General features: G+C 34.7%; 1 protein-coding gene across 4 annotated transcripts in view; it reads left to right on the forward strand.

Moving 5' to 3' along the window:
- Window positions 1-12,143, forward strand: part of AGL (amylo-alpha-1,6-glucosidase and 4-alpha-glucanotransferase) — a 70,421-nt gene extending 58,278 nt beyond the window's left edge. For all 4 annotated transcript variants that reach the window (XM_019747026.3, XM_088799457.1, XM_019747025.3 and 1 more), the window contains 4 exons: window positions 783-880; window positions 3,473-3,560; window positions 3,683-3,816; window positions 9,356-12,143. In XM_019747026.3, coding sequence (XP_019602585.3) covers window positions 783-880; window positions 3,473-3,560; window positions 3,683-3,816; window positions 9,356-9,473 — 438 coding nt within the window. In that variant the 3' untranslated portion in view covers window positions 9,474-12,143. The remainder of the gene's footprint in view (window positions 1-782; window positions 881-3,472; window positions 3,561-3,682; window positions 3,817-9,355) is intronic.
- Window positions 12,144-21,385: the final 9,242 nt, after the last annotated feature.

Raw genomic sequence — 21,385 nt, forward strand, 5'->3', positions numbered from 1 at the left:
CTGGACTAGTGAGCTAATGTGGGTATATTCAACTCACATTCTGTTTTCCTTGTTTTCTAATTAGTTCTTTCTAGCCAGGAATTCTAGACTCTCATTATTTTATCTCTGCTTCGACTAAAAGTAAACTACAAGGGCAGTAAAACAGAGAAGGGTTATGTTCTTCTGTGTCTGCCTAACTGTTTCTACTTTGTCTAAAAGAGTACTGAACAGAATACACTTCATTATAGTAGAATAAAAAATGCAAAGATACAGAAAGGTATCTTTGTGCATTTGATTTCATTCAGTGTGCATTTGATTTCATTTAATCATTAAAGTTAATGCAGATTCTTAGTCACCAGTGCTTTCTCTCCTCCGTATCTCATACGCTGTTGGAAGGCAAGTCCTTTTGTATTTTATTATGACCTTAGAAGCAAAACATGGTTTCCAGATATACTTAAAGGAAGCTATTGTAAATCTTCTGAAGAATGAATTAGGTGGGATTAAATGTGTTCTGCGTTCATATAGTTGTGGCAACTTCCTTTTGGAGCTAGTACACTTTCTTGAAACAACACGAGGAAACAATCACCTCTCACAATTTTCCTGACTTTGAAGATCAAGAACAGTGCTTCTAAGTCAGCCTCATTGGAGGTTTGGTATCTGTACTCGAATTCCAACCCACACTGTATTTTTAAATCATTTTCCTTCTTTTCCAAGTTTATAAATAGTTTATGTTCCACTGTGAGTGGAAATTAATTCTTCTGTGATCCTAAGATTTTTGTATATTTGTTTTTGACATTCCTTAGGCCCCTGAGCTCTTTACTGCAAAAAAAGCATGGAAAGCTTTGGAGATGGCAGAAAAAAAATTGCTTGGTCCACTTGGCATGAAAACTTTGGATCCAGAGTAAGTTACAATATAAGGGCTAAGAATGTTATTCATATTATATTTAATACTTAGTTATATTTAATCTTGACATGAAAACTTGTATCCAGAGTAAGTTGGAGTGTATTAAGAATGTCGTTGATGGGGTGGCCAGATAGCTCAGTTGGTTAGAGCGCGGTGCTCTTAACAAGGTTGCCAGTTTGATCCCCACATGGGCCACTGTGAGCTGCGCCCTCCACAACTAGATTAAAACAACTACTTGACTTGGAGCTGATGGGACCTGGAAAAACACACTTAAAAAAAATGAAAGTTTAAAAAAAAAAAAAAAGAATGTCGTTGATATTGTATTACATCACCCATAATTGTTTTGCTTGTCCATAAAATCTCTAAAATTGCATACAAACGGAGTTTTTAAAAATACCTTCTGTTCATTAGCTAAATAAGCCTGAAGTTTAGATAGAAAGTAAAGATACATATTCTAGAGTCTAAAAAACAAAAATACCTTCTATGTTTTCATTAACCACCATTGTGCAAAATGCCTTTGACTTCTCATATATTCAATAATCAGTGAAAGAGTTTTAAGTTTATAAAACTAATGTCATGAATATTTTCTAATGCCTATTTTTTCTTATTGTTATAGTGATTAGTATGTACATTGGAAGTATGGACATATTCTCTCCTTAGAGACGATTTTTTTGCCTAAGTTGTTACTTCTTGTAGTTCCTTTCATATTTTTAAGTAATATATGTATGCAGTTCTTTATTTCTTTTTTTTTAAAAGAGCACTTTTATTTGAGCCAAGCTGATGACGTGCTAGGAAGCAAGTTCTCAAATGCGCCCTCTTTTTCTTGATTTTTTAAAAATACTAGACTTTATTTACTTCTTGTGATGACAGATGAGGATTTAACGCTTTCCTCACCTCACCACCAGCCCTTTCCAACCTTCTCTGTAGTTATACCACTATTTTTATTTAAACCAATAAATAGTGTTGTTTTTATTTTATGATTACATGTACCATATTTTTCTTTTCCAACTTTTGCTTTTTCTTGAATTTCTAAAGACCATTCTGTTTTTCTTCTTTTTTTCCTTTAAAGTTTGATACCCGTCATCAGTGTGCTTTCTATGTAATTTATGAGAGAGCTCCATTTCTATAGTACCCTCAACTTTGTAGATTTTTCCTAACTTACTGTGTACTCATTTCAGTCTTGAGGTGTAAAGTTTTATGTCCACGTACTTCTCTGCATTCTGAGGTGTTCTCCACATTTTCAGAGGCATTAAGAACCACTGTCAAAACTAAAACCTATAGTTATGAGTATGCGTGCATCAACTTCTGTTTCTCTCACTAAAAGAAAAAAAACAAAACAAAAGCTATAACAAGAGACAAAAAAGGACCCAGCAATTCCACTTCTGAGTATATATCAGAAAGAATACCCAAAACACTAATTCGAAAAGACATATGCAACCATAAGTCAATTGCAGTGTTATTGACAATAACCAAGATGTGGAAGCAGCCTAAGTGCCCATCAATAGATGAATGAATAAAGAAGTGGTACATATATGCAGTAGAACATTACTCAACCATAAAAAAGAATGAAATCTTACTATCTGTAACAACATGGATGGACCTAGAGGGTATTACGCAGAGTGAAATAAGTCAGACAGAGAAAGACAAATACCATATGAATTCACATATATATGGAATCTAAATAACAAAATAAATGAACTCAGAGAAACAGGAACACTTCAATTGTTGCCAGATAAAAGGGGAGTTGGGAGAATGGGTGAAGGGCGGGAAGGGATTAAGAGGTACAAATTGGTAGTTACAAAACAGTCATGGGGATATAAAGTAAAGCATAGGTAATAGAGTCAGTAATACTGTAGTAACTATGCATTGTGTCAGATGGGTACTAGAGTTATCAAGGGATCACTTCATAAGTCACGTAAATGTCTAATCACTACATTGTGTACCAGAAACTAATAGAATATATGTCAACTGTAATTGAAAAGTAATTTAAAAAGAAAAGAAATAAAAGTAATAATGTAATTAAACTGAACATAGATAACTGTCTTGTATTATCTATTGCAATAAGTTTGTAATACTTTGTTTAGTTTATAAGTGTATGTAAATTTTCTATGTGTATTCAATTGCTATTTGTAATTTGATAATGTACTAATTTTAATTAATTTTATTAATAAAATAATTTCATGGAGGAAAAAACCTTTCCAATATATAATAATAAAACCGTTAATTGTTACTAATTCAAATTATTCTGTGTATATTTTAATTGTTATAAATATGTTAGAGACCTAGTGAAATAATTTACTTTAACCAATATTTGGTGTCAGGTTAACTCCTTGAAGACAAGGTACCTGAATATTTTATATTTTTTTGTATTAGACATTAAATAATTGTTAGTCATTCCCTAACACATTATTAAAGTTCTCTGAACTCAGTATATATTAATTTAAGATTAAGTGGATGATGAGTTTATTCTATAGATTGGAAGACAAAATAATTTGATTAGTTCGCTTACATTTGCTATTGAAATTTTTTTCTAATGCTTCCTATATAATATTTCATCTTTTTCTAATCTAAATTTCAATCATTTTGCAGTGATATGGTTTACTGTGGAATTTATGACAATGCCTTAGACAACGACAATTACAATCTTGCTAAAGGTTTCAATTATCACCAAGGACCTGTAAGAATTTCATTTTCCTTTTCTGAGTTTTCAATTAAAGTTATTTTTCAAGTAATTTTAGAGACTCACAGCTTTTTTTTCTTTCTTGCTTTTTTTTTTTTCTTTTAAATCATCTTTTTTAGGAGTGGCTATGGCCCATTGGGTATTTTCTTCGTGCAAAATTATATTTTTCCAAATTGATGGGCCCAGAGACTAATGCAAAGACTATGTTTTTGGTTAAAAATGTTCTTTCCCGACATTATGTTCATCTTGAGAGGTAAGTCATCATAGGCATGTAATTTCCATAACTAGTGTTGAATCAGTTTGTTAGACATTAGGTAAATGGCATTTGCTTAGAATTCATTTCTGTATGCGTATTTTCGAGCTACCCCAATGAAATTTGAAAGTTTTACTCTTTAACACAGCAAGTTCTATAATTTTTACCTTCCTTTAATTATTTTTAGGTTATTTATTTGAATTCTAAAACTTGATATTGCATGATTTATACATGTGAAAGTCTTCGATTTTAAGATTTAGCTGATACTGTATTTTTGGATATGGTTAGCACAGAATAAATACAAAAACGAAAAGTACTCAGGCTGGGTCTTTTGAGTTAACTGATTTAAAGATATATCAATAAATAATTTTCAGAAATGCTTTCATTATTATTAAAATATCAGAGTTGGTTTTTTGACTTATTTCAAACCCATTTGTCATATCCTTTGTCCTGTTAGCAGATAAATAGTGTCAGAGTTATAAGTTATACAAATTCAGTTAAAAGCTCTTAATGTTCCAAATGCTAGATTAAACCTAGATATGTGTACATCTTATTTCTCTAAATAATTATGCATAAACAGCATAAATTTTATCTTTATTACAAGAGTATGAGGCACTTCCGGCTGTCACATGAATATAGTGTCAGTTTTTTTCTCTTCAGTTTGTTTGCATTAGCTTAAATATAGTGACAGAAAACCCCATCCCACCACACTTCGCATCTAGAGATTCTAAAACTTAATATTGCATGATTTATACATGTGAGTCTGTGTGATGCAACCTTTCTTATAGTCCATTCTTTATTGCCCCACAGTATTTCTCATTTGCATTTATTCTTTCTTCCCTTTGTCCATGAGAAGTAAGAATATCTTGCATTGCACGGTCATTCTTCCACCTATTATCACAGCCCTCCCACCTGTTCTATGACTTTGCTCTGATAATTATCCTCTGTGGTATTCCACTTGATCCTTCCTTCTTAAGTTATGAAGATACCTGTCAGCCCATCCTAAAATGAAGTTCATTCATGCTGTTCCTACCTGGAGCCTTGTCTTACCATTCTGTTTTCTTTTCAACACTCTTCCTGTTAGAGTAACCTCCTCATTCCTTTTGCTTTCTGACCAACTACCCACTTAGTCATTCCAACCTGGCAATCTGGCTTTTGTTTTGCCCTTAAAACTGTGGTGACTCCACTCAACGAGATCCTTTCTGGTTCCCAGATCCCATGATTTCCTTTCAGTTCTCATCTTTGACCTGGCTATAGTGATTTGACATTGTTGCTTGCCTCTTATCATGAAAAACATTACACTATCCATAGCATTAGGTTTCCCTTGTTTACCTCTTAAGGGTGGAGTGCTCCATAAACGTCAGCTAGGTCAAGTAGGTTGATAGTGTTGTACAAACTACTTACACATTTTCTGTCTACTTCTATGAATTGCGTAGAGAGGGGTATTGACATCTACTATAATTATGTATTTGTCTATTTTTCCTTGCAATTGTAAGTTTTTGCTTTATGTATTTTGAAACCTTATTAGTAGATGCATAAATATTTAGGATTGTTCTCTTGATGAATTGACCCTTTTATCATGGTGAATTGACCTTCATTGTCACTGGCAATATGTCTTTGCTCCAAAGTCTACTTTGTTTGGTATTGATATAAGCACTCCAAATTTCTTTTGATTATTCATTACTATGGTATATATTTTTTTCATCCTTTTACTTATAACCTTTTTGTGTCTTTATATTTAAAATGGGTTTCTTATAGCAATGTATAATTGGGTCTTGCTTTTTTATGCAGCCTGATACTCTCTGACTTTTAATTGGGCTGTTTAGACCATTTGTACTTAATGTGATTATTTATATATTTAAGTATAAATCTATTTTCTATTTACTCTTCTTCAATAGCTTTTTCTTTTTCTGCTTCTTTTAGATTTAATATTTTTATTCCATTTTATCTCCTTTATTAACTAATTAGCTATTCTTACTTGTTTTTTTTAAATGATTGCTTTAGGTTTGTAGTATACATGTCTTCAATTTACCATAGTTGTCTTGTATGCAGGCCTCCTCATGATGACTTCTTTAAGCTCTTGTATATCGGCAAAGTCTTTATTTTGCCTCCATTTCTGAAAGGTATTTTTGTTGTGTATAGATTCAAGGTTGACAAGTTTTTTCTTTTAGTACTTTAAACTTGTTGCATTATTTTGACAAGAAATGTGCTGTCATCCTTATTTCTAACATGCCATTAATTCCATTCAGTGTATGTTTCATTTGATACATTACAGTTTTCATTTCTTAAAGTTTGATTAGGCTCTTTTCTATATCTTCATGTCTCTGCTTAATATTTTGAACATATGATGAAATATAATTATAGTGACTATTTTAATATCTTTGCTAATTTCTGGGTTGTTTCACTTGTGATTATTCTCTCATTATCTTGCTCTTTGCCTGCTAATGTTTTATTGGATGACAGATGTGCATTTTACCTTGTTGAGTGTTGGATTTTTTTTCTATTTCCATAAATATTCTTGAGTGTCGTTTTTGAATGCAGTTAAATTATTTAGAAACAGTTTGATCCTTTCACGCCTTGATTTAAGCTTTGTGGGCTTGACCAGAACAGTGTTTAGTCTAGGGCCAGTAAGTCTACACTAATGAGTCAAGACCCATCTGCATTCTCTATTCCATATTTCTAAAGTTATGAAGTTTTCAAATCAGGCTGTTGGGAGTAAATACTGCTCCTGACCCTTCATGAATGTCAGGTACTACTTCACCTAATCCTTTCGGGTGATTCTTTCTCCATCCTTGATTAGTTTCCTCTTGTGTGTTGACTAATGGATATGCTGTGAATAGATGAGTGGGACCCCCTGCATAACTCCAGATTTTTCTCTTTGTGCAGTTCTCCTCTCTACTACTCTGACCTGAAAATTCTAGCTTCCTTGGTCTTCCTGAACTCTCAGTTACATCTCTTCAACTCAAGGAGTCTGCCTAGCTCTACCTGTGCCAAATCCTAGTACCTCTCTCAAGACAGTATGGTACAGACTCATAGGATTCACTTCCTTTTTTATCACCTTTTTCAGGGTTGCTGTTCTTTGTTGCTTAACGTCCAATGTCTTGAAAACTATTGCTTCCAATTCTTGTTTTCTCCAGTTCTCTGACTTTTAGGCAGGAGGGAAATTCTGTCCATGATAGTCCATGTTTTTGAAAAGTGGAAGTCTTTCCTTGCTTTGTTGGAAGGCTTTCACATCCTTCCAACAAGATGTTGTAGGCTCATCTTTCACTTTCCCTCTCCCAGCCCTACAACTGGGCTCTTCTCCAAGGAGCCCTATTCTTTTTATTGAAGAATGTTATTTAGAAGTCCAGACATAGGCACTTGTTGTGTATTCATTGCTCCTGGAGAATCATTGTTTTTGTGGGGGTTCTTTTTTTTTTTTGGGGGGGAGGGGGGAGTCATTGTTAATGGACCTCCCAATAATAGAGCTAGGAGACATAAAATACATATACACAGGCATATACATACATCTCTATGTATTTATATATACTGATAACCGGCCTTCACATCAGTTCCACTCAGTGTTTAATCCTACTTTTCTTCCTTTTCATATTTGTAATTTCCTTTCCAACAGTGAGTAACCTATTATCCATACTCTGCTACCACCATCTCATAGTCTCTGCTCACTCTGCTGTGGCTCTGACACCCCAGGCTGGGGTGTCCCCAAAACATAGATGCCCTCTTCACCCTCTTGGGCCGGCTTGGAACAACCCCGTGCTAGGCTACTCTTATGCCTGGACACACTCCTTGCAGCCCCCAGCCTTGATGTGAACTCCTTTCTCATCCCCCTCAGGCTTCCGCATCCCACTCTGCTACTGCTGCTACCCTTCTTTCCTCCCCTCCCAAAGTGGTCACTGACCTCCTTTGTCCCACCTAACAACCCGAGGAATGAATTTTTCAGAAAGCAAGGGAAAGAGGACTTCATAACCATCCTGGTATATGGTCTATATCTATTGTGTCTATATCTAATTATGAGCAGCATGTTAATGGTTCTGTAAGGTTGTTTTGTTTTTTTAATTTCGGTACTGTATTAGTTTGCGAGGGCTACTATAACGAAGCACCACAAATTGAGTGGCTTAAACAACAGAAATTTATTGTCTCACAGTTTTGGAGGTTAGAAATCTGAAACCAAGGTGTTGTCAGGGCCATGCTCCACTTGAAGGAGCTAAGGAAGGATCTCCTCCAGTCCTCTCTCCTCACTTCTGGTAGTTCTTGGCTTATGGCAGCAGAACTCCAGTCTTCATGTGGCATTCTCCTGTGTACATGTCTGTGTCCAAATTTCTCCATTTAATAAGAACACTAGTCGTACTGGATTAGGAACCTACCCTGACCCACCTTAACTAATTACATCTGCAACAGCCCTAAAGCCAAATAAGTTCACATTCTGAGGTACTGCGGGTTAGGATTTCAACACATGAATTTTGAGGGGGACACAGTTCAATCCATTACAGATACCCAGGTACCCAAATTCAGTAATCTCGCATTTTACTCTGAAGTAGCTTGAACACTTGGAAGCAAATTTAAGTTTTCTATGTTTTCCATGACAACTTTTTTAAATATGGTACTACATGATGTTATTATTAGTTATTATTCAAAATATCTCCATATTTATCTAATAGAATTATTTTTTCTATTTTTATTATGAAATATTCGGTATCTACAGAAAAGTATATGTAACCATAGCCATGATTTACAAGCATAATAACGAGACAAATATGTTCCCACAACCAACTTAAAAAATGAAACACTATGGAATTATGTGTGTGTTTTTTCATTTGTATTTAAGGGATTACATTGAAATTAAGAATAAATTTGACCTGCTAATAAGGCAGTGTTCTGATAGTGAGATCTGGAACAAGTTATTAACTGTCATAAACCTGCTCTATAAATAGGAATGATTATGGCACCTACATTATACAGTTGCTGTGAGCATTAAATGAGATAATATATAAAGCACTTATTAATGGAATATAATAAATACACAATGAATACTAACTGTATTACTCAGTAGAAAATCAGATTGTTTTTAATTGGCATCTTTTTCCTAATCATAATTGTGTTTATTCATTGTTTCATATTAGTTTCACAATTTTCTCAAGCTCAAACTAAATACATCTTCATAATTACAATTTTAGTCTCATAAATGTACTCCAAAAGGAAAAAAATTAGATGAGAAAGGATAGTTGTCTCTATATTTATATATTGCTTGCATACTTTCTTCTATATTTTTAATACATAAAGAAATTCCTTTCTATTTTAAACTTTTAAACCCCAAAGATTGAATATCAAAGAATAATTTCAATCGATATTCTTAATACTAAATTCTTAATATAAAGAATAAATTCTTAATAGGATCTATTGTTTTGTTTTGTAGCAAATGACTATCTATGATTGCTTTTTATATGAAAAGGCAAAATCACCAGGTCTCCTGCCTTTTTTGTTAATCCAACAAGATGTGTATTAGCTTATATCTCATTAAATGGCTTTTCATTTTTTTAAGATCCCCTTGGAAAGGACTTCCAGAACTCACCAACGAGAATGGCCAATACTGTCCTTTCAGCTGTGAAACACAAGCCTGGTCAATTGCCACTATTCTTGAAACACTCTATGACTTATAGTTGACTCATGGATATTTATTAAGTATGCAATCACTTGTATTATGGAATGCGAGGACACAGTATAATGTAAATGCTTTATATGCACAAGCTTGAATCATTTTAAAAATCTCATTCATATAATATTGATGCCCAATTAGCTAAGACTGTAAAAGCATTGATTTTTCTTTTTTTTTTTTAATGTACAGCAGTAGCTTTTGATTTAAGTCAGAGAAAATTATCATTACCAATGGAATGTTTTTCTTTTGAATTCAGTAATACCTAGAATTCAAATACAGTGGTACCTCGGTTTTCTAACGTAATCTGTTCTGGAAGACCGTTCGAATTCTGAAACTTTCGAAAAACGAGGTGTGGTTTCCCCATAGAAAGTAATGTAAAATGGATTAATCCATCCAGACCTTTAAAATAAATCCTTAAAACTGCAAATTTAGCATGAATTTTACTATCTAATGATACCATAGATCCATAAAATTTACAGCGTTCATAAACCGAAATGTTCGTCAATGGAAGCGTTCGAAAACTGAGGTACTGCTGTACCTAGAAATAAAGAGTTTTGAAATTCAGAGTTTGAAAAAGAAAAATCATGTAATCTTCAATTTGTACATAAGTGAAAATGAAATATGAGAATGTAATCATGAAAGAAGTGGAAAAGTATCTTTAAATTATGGTATGCATTTTCTTCAGTAACAATATTTACTGAATAGGCCATGGTTAATTAATGGTCTCACCTTTTACTACAATACTTTTAGCACCTTCCACACGGCATTCAATAACTATTAAATGAATGTTAAATTGTGAAAGTGTCCACCTACAATATATGTTCATAAATGGAGCACAGATGTTCATATGTGCTTTCATTTTTTTCACTGATATATTCATATGTCTTTTACTATAATGAATGCCAACATTATATTTAACATGATTTACTTGTGCTAATGATACATAGAATATATTTTTTAAAAAAAGAAAAAAAGCATTAGTAATTTAATTCCTAAAAACAGTTTTATAAAATTAGTCTTGAGTTTCAGTTTCCTACTATAAGATGGTTTACATTTTCAAAATGCAAATTGCTAGACATATTTATGAGAACTTTAAAGAAAAAATGCTATATTAATTTTCTAAAACTTAATAACTATTTTTAGTTTGTGTGTAAAAGTGTATTAGGAGATCATAGCAGAAACTAATTTCCTATTAACTAAAACCTGCCATTGATTCGTTTAGCATTAAGAATAATCTTAGTATCATAAAAATAGAGATGAATTCAGTAGCTATCTTGAATTCCATAAAATCATCTGAAAAGTTTTTCATGTTGTTTTAAAATACCTTAAATCTGAAGAAGCCGTAAAAAGAAAAAAGGGTTTTAACATTTATATGATTTGACATTTTTGAATAGTACTTGTTTTCTAGGTGGAATTTTTTTTACTGTTTTTGTCTCAAAATACTTAAAATAGATTGTTATACTTTCAGTTGAAAGAAAGTAGTTGCTAAAATCCTTTTATTACTATATGATATTATTCAATGGTACATTTATAGTTAAAATAATGGTACAGTAACACTTTTCTCGGTTAGAGATCACATACCCAACCATCTTAACTGTGACTAAGAAGTAAAAATAAAGAAGGAGAACAAGTAAACTGAAACTTCTGGGTAGTAGAAATATATAAATCCTTCAGATGTCACATACCCATCCTCAAAAGCTCGTGCAATTAACTGTAAGATTACCTGCACACTCTTTTTCAAAGCTGACCCTACTTTAGAAATAGTTCTAACTAACTTAGTTTTCTGGTTTTCCAACCTAAAGTAGATTAAAGTACAAATTTAAGGACAGTTGTGACAATAATCGGACTGCTATCTATAAATGCATTGTTTTCCAAGTTCCCCTTCCTTCTTCATTGCTCAGTGTATAACCTTCCCTAACCTGTGCAGTTAAAAGACCTTCCTTGAGAGAGAAAAAACATTAGTCATCAAGGGTTTATGTAGTTCTGTTGCTCTACTTTAATTTCTATATTAAAGGTAGTAAGAAAAGTAACTGAGAACCAACATATTTAATGAAAGCAAGAAGTAATGGCTGACAGTTAAATATGATAGGAAAGTTAATAAATAATAAATAACCAGTTGACAATTAAAAAAAACATAGCCATACTGGGTAAATACCTACTTTGCTAAATTTTTAGGACATTCTATTGAATTAGAAAATTAAATGGTTCATATTCCTAATAAGGAATTTTAATGAAAGAACATTGTTATAATATGCATGACCTATTTTAAAGTTTAAGAAGGTACATTATTTCATCAAAGTAATTAAAATAACAGTTTTAGACTGTAGAGAGATAAACGTCATTTGAGTAAAAAGCATGTAAGTAGAATGCTTCATTCCTGCGTGATGTTGGATGAGGTACCATTATATTACATTTCAGGAATGGCTCTGTGCCTTGGTTCTTCACTGATCAAAATCAGACTTACTCTTTAACATGAGAAGTAAGTTTGCCAGTTAAACCAGTATGCTATGACAATTTATTAAGTTTTAAAGATAATTGAGGAAACATGAGACCTGTCTTATCTATGGACCTTATAACCTATGTGAATTTTAACTCATTTCTGAAATATCTTCAACTGCTCTATCTAGTAGACATCATCTGTGTGCCAAGAAAATAAAAATCTTTTCTAAAGGTCTATATTTGCTTTCATTCCATTATTTACCATTGAGCTAATTTGTTGATGCTGACTACAACCATTTATTTAGAGCTTGCTTATTTGGGGTGCTTATCTTTTTTGCAGAATGTATGGGGACAGAGGGAGAAGGAAGACTTGTAGGCTGTTTGGTAATTTATCTAATTAGCCATGATGAAATTAAGAGCAAAATAAATTTCTGCTGTACAAATAGATCTGTTAGCAATTCTACACTCCCTGGTATTTCTTGAAACCTTTCACTCTACTGTAAATTTTTTATTTACCTTTCATCAACTTATTACTAAAGGCAAATACTACAGGCCAGAATAGACGTAATGTAGATGGGTGCCTCCTGAAGTGGCCAAAAAGATTTTTGAATTATACTACTGAATAATATATTCATATATACAGAATGACATCTAATGACCAAAGTTGATTCATTTGGTCTAAGTTTTTAAGAGTGAATTTGTCAAAGTTGCCAAATTTACTTATATAAATCCTCACTGTACCAAAATAATAAACGCAAGTAAGTCACTTAATTTCTTTTTTCATTTGTAGGAGCCTCAAACTTATTAAGTAATACTGATACTTTGTCAATTTTGACTACAATTTTTCCCCCTAATATATTTGCCTTGTTATTTTGTTTAGAGGAGTTTTTTGTTGTTGTTAAGTTTAACTTACAACAGCTTTTAATTTTTATTTAATAAATAATTTCAGTGTTTATCTTTGTGAACTCTTCTATCTTTTCAAAATTTAATCTCATTCAATAATTTAATAAACGTTTGCTACTGTGTTCTCCTGGTTTTATATTTATATGTTTTAATAGCAGCACCCAGTATGAGGTGAGATATTACTTAGGTGTTCTCCAAATTGTTATATTCCAATTGAATATGATTTATAGTGATTCCTTCTTTTAATTATTGAATTTTTATTTAATAATAAAGTGTACTTTTGGGATATACTATTGAAGTTATCTGTGCCTATTCACTCATTTAACTATTATAATTTTTTTGTTTTAATATTTATTAGAGCTTTTTCTCACCACCCTTGTCTCTCACCAATTTTCTCTTCTTTTATAGACTCTTGTTTTATATACCCACCTATTTGCTCTTCTTAAGTACTTTTGCATATCCAAAAAGTATTCTCTTACTATTTTTACTAAACTTATACTCACACTGTAAGTTAGTTTGATAAGAACTGGAATTTATAGTAGTTAATCTCATCTAAGAACATAGCATATCTGCATTTATTCCAAAAAAATTTTAGGGCCAGCCCAGTGGCTCAGATGGTTGGAGCTCCGTGCTCCTAACGCTGAAGGCTGCCGGTTCAATTCCCACATGGGGCAGTGGGCTCTCAACCACAAGGTTGCCAGTTCAACTCCCGCAAAGGATGGTGGGCTGTGCCCCCTGCAACTAGCAGCGGCAACTGGACCTGGAACTGAGCTGCGCCCTCCACATCTAAGACTGAAAGGACAACAACTTGACTTGGATAAAAGTCCTGGAAGTACACACCATTCCCCAATAAAGTCCTGTTCCCCTTCCCCAATAAAAAAAAAACGAAAAACTGCCATTTTCCATAAAACATGGTCCCCTAAAACAGTGCTTCTCAACCTATTAATGAAGAATATGAGTACATAGAAAAAGATGTTACACAGCATTCTGTGGTAAACGAAAAGGATGCTTCTGGCTAGTGGCAACTGCTTAGAGATATGTTGCCTGAAAGGCTAAGGAAAACCATCTCGTGACACTTACAACCTTTTCATCATGGAGTCCTATATTGGTTGGGAATCTGCCCCCAACGCAGAGGCTAACTACCTTTTGCCCAACCTAAGAAACAACAAACCAGTTATAATTAAAGGGGGAAATGGTATGTTGAATTTAAGAGGATGGCTTATCAGTTTTTCGCCTAGAAACCTCTTAAGGAATGTTCAAGTATAATTGCTTTCCTAAAGAAAAAAATTATTTTGAAATATATTGCCCATACAAAAGTATATATAAATATGTGCACCTTTAAAGAATAATTAAGTGACCAACTATGAATACAACACAAAGTTGAATATCTAAAACAAATTTCCTGCCCCTATTTTAAATAATACTGAGACCAAGCAAAGATAGATAACTGATTTTGCCAGGAGTTCTTGCTCTGGGAGTATCAACTAAAACAGCTTGCTCATCAGTATTTTTCTGATAATCATCTTGCTCATCAATAGTTGCTTCAGAGGTCTTTGGGAATGGAGCGGTCTTTACACTGATCACTGGGGGCCTAACACCTTTCAAATCCGTCAAACCATCTGACAGGCCGGTCAGAGCCACAGCATCAGACACAAGGCTACTAGTCAAGCTGCTGTTCACAAAAGTAAGAATGATGGGAGGGCTTCATGCTGTGTGTTAGGAAACGTTCCCCCGCTTGAACATTATGTTTCAAATTATAGAAATTCTTCATTATTGAAATTTAACTTGAAAATGCATTTATCTGATGGTTATCATGACTACCTATCCAGTCAAGTAATTCAGAAATATTTTGTATAATCTATTGTTTTAAAACTTGGGAAACAAGACCTCTTTTTTTTCTTCCAGCTTTATTGAGGTATAATTGACTGTTTTTCTTGTACTCCTGCTGAAATGTTCCTACGCACAATTTAGAATATGGTAGCTGTTCTATTTAGGAATAGCTAAGCAGTTTTTATAAAACTCTATTACCTTTTTATCTCACCTTCCGTTTCTTCTTTGTTTCCCCTACTCCCTTTTCCCTTTTTCTTCATTTTTTCCTCTTATTTTAGTCCCTGAAAGTATTATACCTTATTCTTACCATACAAATTATAAACATAGCAGTATTCACAGATGAAAAACAGAACAGCTTTGAGTATAATACATACAGAATCTAAAACTCCTTGGACAAAACTTTGAAAACAATCATTCCAGTAGCAAGGCAACCAGATTATTTGGTTCAATATCTTTGTTTTTGTAAGAACTCTGATTTTGACTAAGTTCCATCAGCGTTAATACTGTAATTCTCAGATTTTTATATTATGTATGTCATTTGTGTGAAGCAATTTTATTTTCTAATAATCTTTTATTATTCCCACTGTTCCTATAGGAAAAATACTTCAGCCAAAGATATTCTAAAATGGCTTTAGTAGTCAGTGTTATGTCAAGTAAATATTTGAACTCTTTGTTTATTTAAATCATTAAAGCCCTGCATTGTCTGATCCTAAGTTGTTGAGCCAAAATGGTGTTTTAAATATACATATTTCAAGTCTTATTACAATTGTGGGTTTTATCGGTTTTCTCTAAACTTTTAGACTATAGATACAAAAAATTCTCCAGAGTACTATACACAATCTTTATTGTTGTTAGTGTCAGACTATACCCATAGATATACCTGGAAGAGATGTTTTATCCTTGGTAATTTATTTCTCTCTTATTGACCTTTCAACTTGTAATGATTCCCATGGTGGGAGAGGGTTGAGTGGGGGTAGGCGAAATGGATGAAAAGGTCAAAAGGTACAAACTTCCAGTTATAAAATAAATAGGTCCTGAAGATGTAATGTACAGCATGGTGACTATTGTTGATAATACTGTATTACTTATTTGAAAATTGTGTGTGGAATGTGGGCAACACCATTTGTGTTGGAATGCACTATGATAAGATTGGCTACAGGATACAGGCCTTGTAAAGCAAACTAGAATAAATATAGATCAGCTACACCCACCAGAATGGCTTAAACAAAAAGGAGAAAATACAGAGTATTGACATGTATATGAAGTAACTGGAACTCTCATCCACTGCTTGTGGGATTGGAAACTGGCACAACTGCTCTGGAAAATGATTTGGCATTGCCTAATGAGCTTAAATGTACTAGCAGTTCCATTCTTGGTGTAGACCTGAGAGAAATGTGTCCATATGTTCAACAAAAGATATACACAAGAATGTTCACACACACAAAAAAAAGATTTCTAATAGCCCAAGATTGAAACTTCCTAAGTGCTCAACAGTAGAATAGATAAATCCTGGTACGTTTGTACAGGAGAATACACAGCAAGGAGAAAGCCAAAGTACAACTACAGCAACTGTGAAGATAAGTGTCATAAATAGTGTTGAGTCAAATGCAGTCGGGAACATAATAAATGATTCATTTTCATCAAGTATACAGATGAGCAAAACTCACCTATGGGAAGCCAGAGTAGTGATTTTCCTTGTGGGGTTTGCAGGGCTCAGAAAAGGAATGAGAGAGGCTCTGGGCAATGTTGTGTTTCTTGATCGGCTGCTGTTTATATGTATAAGATCAGTTTATGAAAAATACTTGAGCTGCACACTTACAAGTTGTGCATTTTTCCATCGGTAGGTTAGAGTTCAATAAGAAGCCCTCCCATCCCTGCCATAAAACCTGTTACAAAGTCCTTGTATTATTTGAGTAGTATTAGACCTTGTATTTTGTGTTGTTCCAGTTCAGGTTTTAGAGACTCACTATCTGCTGTGTGAAGTTTTTGTTTTTTTTAATGTATGTTAAATGTATCCTTTCCAGATTATTATTCGGTTTGATCAGTAAACCTGTTTATCCTAATTGTATTTATAATACTAGCTTGATTATTTTGTAGGCTTCTAGCATATCCCAAATCTTTTCATTTGTAATCCTCTCTCTCTCTCTCTCTCTCTCTCTCTCTCTCTCTCTCTCTCTCTCTCTCTCTCTCTCTCTCGTCTCTCTCACACATGCATTTTTTACACGCTTCTTTAAAAAATTGGGGCCTAAGTGCCTTATCCAATGTTACATAGATTTTTAGATGCAGGTATCCTGAGGCCTAGTTCAGCAGCCTTTTCCTATATCTTGGTGGTATAAGAGAAGAGCTGGGTGCCTGAGGGAGACTTCCCTGAGTGCTGCCATTGTCACAAGATGTGACAACATAGAGCTCTCCAGTCATTTGGGCCATGGTATAATATCAACCCTATGGTGGAGAGATCAGGGAATTCAAAATATTAGAATTCACAGCATAATGATATCAACATTTATTTAAAGTATTTGACCTCTATGGAATGTGATAATTCTTGTTCTAAAAAGAATTTGTCAGTTAAAAAAGCACCTAATCATTATTTCTAGAATGTCACAAAAAGCCATCTTTGAAAACTTAGGTACGATTAGGCCTTTTTTGCCAGATTCTTAAACTGGGGTTAATTTTAAAAGTTCCTCCAGGAGCCCTTCTGCAAGCTCACTAAAGACCCAGGAATGTTTTGCACGATTCAGGAACCTGTCACTATGGTTGAGTGCGGAGTGCCCAATGCCACTTGGAGACTTAGCAAGCTTGGGTGAGGCCACCAGGGGGCAGTGTGTGTTCAGACTCACCTCCAACGGCTCAGAGGCAATTGTACAGTTTTCTCCAGTTGGAGGAACTAACACTTTAAAACTAAGTCGGGGCCTTTGCCAGCCAAAATCAGTGCATGCACGTTTGCTTTAAGTTTCATAATAAATCTAACTTTATATTAACTTTAATATAAATTATAAGGTATGGACTTTTTTGCTCTCATACCGAAATTTTGCTTTTCTCTTAGATCAATGTTGAGCAGAATTATTTCTGCTATGCCTTGTTACCCTTTCCATAAGCCTTTCCAAATATTCCCAAACTTCCCAATAGCCTTGTGGGATTGGTGATATTTCCCTTTGAGAGGAATTAATTGACTGTAAAAGAAATGAGGTGATTTTTTAAACAAATCACTCAGTAAGAGACAGTGCCAATTATGACAGTCAACTCTGAAATTACAGATTCTTCATGTTTTCATTCATGATGTATGGTAATTTTTCCAATTATCATCAGTCTCTTTATCAGTAAGTTAACTGATGGATCTTTATAGAAAAGAAATCCTTTGGTAATCATTTCTCAATATATATTTATAGCAAATCATCATGCTGTCCACCTTAACACACAATATCATATGTAAATTATATATGAATAAAGCTGGGGAAAGAAAAGAAACCAAGGCCAAAAACCCAAAATTAAATACGTGTTATTTCAACAATAGGTTGAAGTTTTAATTCATGAGAAAATTGAATAGGGCAGGTTTTGGTGTTTTTTTCCCCTCTTTTTTAGGTTGAAAAGTGAATATTTTAATTTTTTTTTCAATTACAGTTGACATTCAATATTATATAGTTTCAGGTGTACAGCATAATGGTTAGACATTTATATAATTTACAAAGTGATCCCCCCATAAGTCTAATACCCACCTAGCGCCATACTGTACATAATTATTATAATTAGTAACTGGCCAATTTGAACAGGAGGTGGAGGGGCTAGCACTCCTGGACTCTATTTCTATCTGCTGAAAGATGGTGAGTGCTTTGCTTCACTCAGTTCACTGATTCAGTAATCAACTCCTTGGCCTGTGGTTTCCTTGACAAAGGTCAGTCTTTACCTTAGTGAGCCTGTCTATTGTTTTTTGACATCTAAGATAACATACTCTTGGATGGCAGAGTAATCCCTTTTCGGGACCTCTCAGGGCACAATCCTCACCACCCAGAGCAGGGACCACAAAACCCCTCATTGTTATCTTGTCCCCCACCCCCACCCTCAGCACACTATCTCTGTGTGCTGGAAATACTAACTATCCTGTACCCACAAATGTAGAAGTGTTAAGATAGGGGATTGTAATGGTGGCACTAAATCTCAAAAATAGAAGATTTAGTGAGTGCCACCATTACAATCCCCATATCTTAACAAAACAAAAAACAAGAAGTAGGAAGGTCTGTTTGGCCTAAAATTTGTACTAAAGTAAATAGCCTCAAGAGCTGAAACTGAGGGTAACTAGTCCAGTGGATTCCAAGAGCACCATTCATTGAGTTCCTTGAAACTAAGATCTTTATGCTCTTGGCAATCACCACAGTCTTGGTTACCTTTTACGTATGACCCAGTGTCTTGCCAAGCTTTCTTACTTGGCAAGAGAATGGCTTGTCCAAGGAAATATCCACCCCATGCGTGACCTACTATGATGATGAGTCCTTGAGTCCTCCGAGGTTTATATGAAGTCACTGGGCTTAGCTCCCAGGGTTCTTCAGATCCTGGGTGGAAAGGCCAGTGCAGCACACGAACGGAATTTGGATGGTCAGGGTTAGTTCTTGAATATGCTGAGTCAGGCAGGAGGGAGAAAATTTGGAAAACTTGGTTGGGTTTTAGCCAGATATTGAAGGAATCTGGAAGAATTGAACATTGGTAAGTGTTAATGATTTGTGTGAGGTAACTGGATCCAGTTCAAATCACAAGTAGGTGCCCAAACTGGTTTTTCCACAAAGGGGGAAGAAGCCACTTAAATCACCAGAGAAGACAAAGTTTGCATGTCTGTGAGGTCAGAAAACTAAGTTCGTAAACTCATCCTAGAAAAAGTGCTACATACTGAGACAGGTTACTTAGCATGTTGCTAAGTAGACAGGAGGGTTCCGGGTGGAATAAACAAAAAGCAGCCATATCCTGAAACTCCAGGTTCTGGAATGTCTCTTTCACTCCAGGACAGACAAGCAAATATGCCTTGAGGTTAATAAATAATCTGAAATCCCTTTTGGCCAGTCAAAGGAGCAGATCTGATAGATAGGAATGGGTTATTTCGTTAATCCCTTCAGGATGGGCAAACAGGACAGACCAAATAGATGAATTCCATTAGAAGGCTCCAGCCCCTTCCCCAAGCAGGCAAGGGAAGGTATAAAAGGAAGAACTTTTGCCTCAGTCACTGGGTTTCCCAGTTTCAGGTACCCCCTCCCACTTGGGAGATGCAACTTCTTCTCCTGCCTCTAATAAACTATCTTCCTTTACAACTCTTTGCCTCTCCCTGGTCCGTATGTCCATTCTTTGGTTTCACGAGACACAATCCCGGCCCACACCCAGACACTGCCAGCAGATCCTACATCATTACATCAATACCTCATTGCTGAATATCACTACAGTCACCTTCAAAGCACTCCCCTTGGGAAGCTATGCACCTACACCAGCACCTAGTCCATCCACCCTTCAAAGCAATTTTGGAACTCTTTTTCTGGAATGGCTATCAGTGCCGTCTTCGTATTACCCTTGATGTCCTGAATATCATAAAAATGTCTTCCTTTCAGTATTTCCTTTATGTTCAGGTAAAGAAAGAAGTCATTGGGGGCCAGATCTGGTAAATAGGGAGGTACTTGAGGAATCGGGGAACATACCTGGCAGGAAAATTCTTGCTAGGCAACTCGGAAGGAATGGGACATGGGGTATATAGCTAAAAGGCTTGGAGTCTTGCTGACTAATGCTGGGGTGAAAAATTCTTAAGGTGATAAAGCCAAGGCACCCTTCCTAAAGCAAGTTTCTCTGTCTGAATCTTTTACAGGGCAGGAAAGGGGGGAGGGCCAAAAGATCTTTCGGAGTCTTGTTTCTTAATAAATAGGTTAAAATCAATATCCCAAAAAGCAGCTTCAGGGTGGCAAAATTTTGGTTCCCTTCAATAGTCACTCCCCTTTTAATCAAAGATAACCGCAAGGAATGATTTTTCTTGACTATAAAATAAAGGTGGTCTAATTAGATTTTGGTCTGATTAGATAGGTGCAGCAAAAATGGTAATTTATCATATAGTACTTCTTAAGTTTGCCCTGCCAAAAGTATAATAAGAAATGGCAAGTTGAATTTTTAAATGTCTCTTGAGTTAAGAAGCCAAGCCAAGAAGAAATCACCATCAGATTTCACTTGTAATACTCTATACATTTGGGTGAACGCCTGTTTTCTTAAATTCCCTAAAATATCCTAATGTTCCTAGGCCTGTCAGGAAGTGACCTTCATTACCTACCCTGTAAACCAAATACCAGTCCAGTGCTCTGTTTTCTTTCTTTCTTTTTTTTTAGTCCAATATTCCATGCTTTGTAAACTTTAGTACCATAGAATTAACTGTAGTTCCCCTAAGAGTGTCTAGTTTTATCTGAGTGAATGAGCATTATTCTCAAATATGACATTTTAGGTGTCAAACAAACTCAAAAAGAGACTGGAGGCTTGGCTAGAAATCAATAACAAAGACTTATTTAAGGGTCTTAGGGATTGCAAACTGAAAACAACTAGGAAATACTCAGTGTTCTGAAGAAAAAAGAAAAGCTGAGGGTTCTTATAGTAACAAGTACACTCTTGAGAAGAATCAGTCCTGCATTCTTAGCCTCTGGATTGTTCTGAGATGGTAATCTTCCAAATGTGTGATGGTCTGGCTACACGAACGTTCTTTCCTTAGTCTTTCAGGGAAAGAAGGGTTTTCTGGAG

The sequence above is a fragment of the Rhinolophus sinicus genome, chromosome 7, assembly GCF_057876585.1.
Source record: "Rhinolophus sinicus isolate RSI-liver-muscle chromosome 7, RSI-T2T, whole genome shotgun sequence".
Lineage (NCBI taxonomy): Eukaryota > Metazoa > Chordata > Mammalia > Chiroptera > Rhinolophidae > Rhinolophus > Rhinolophus sinicus.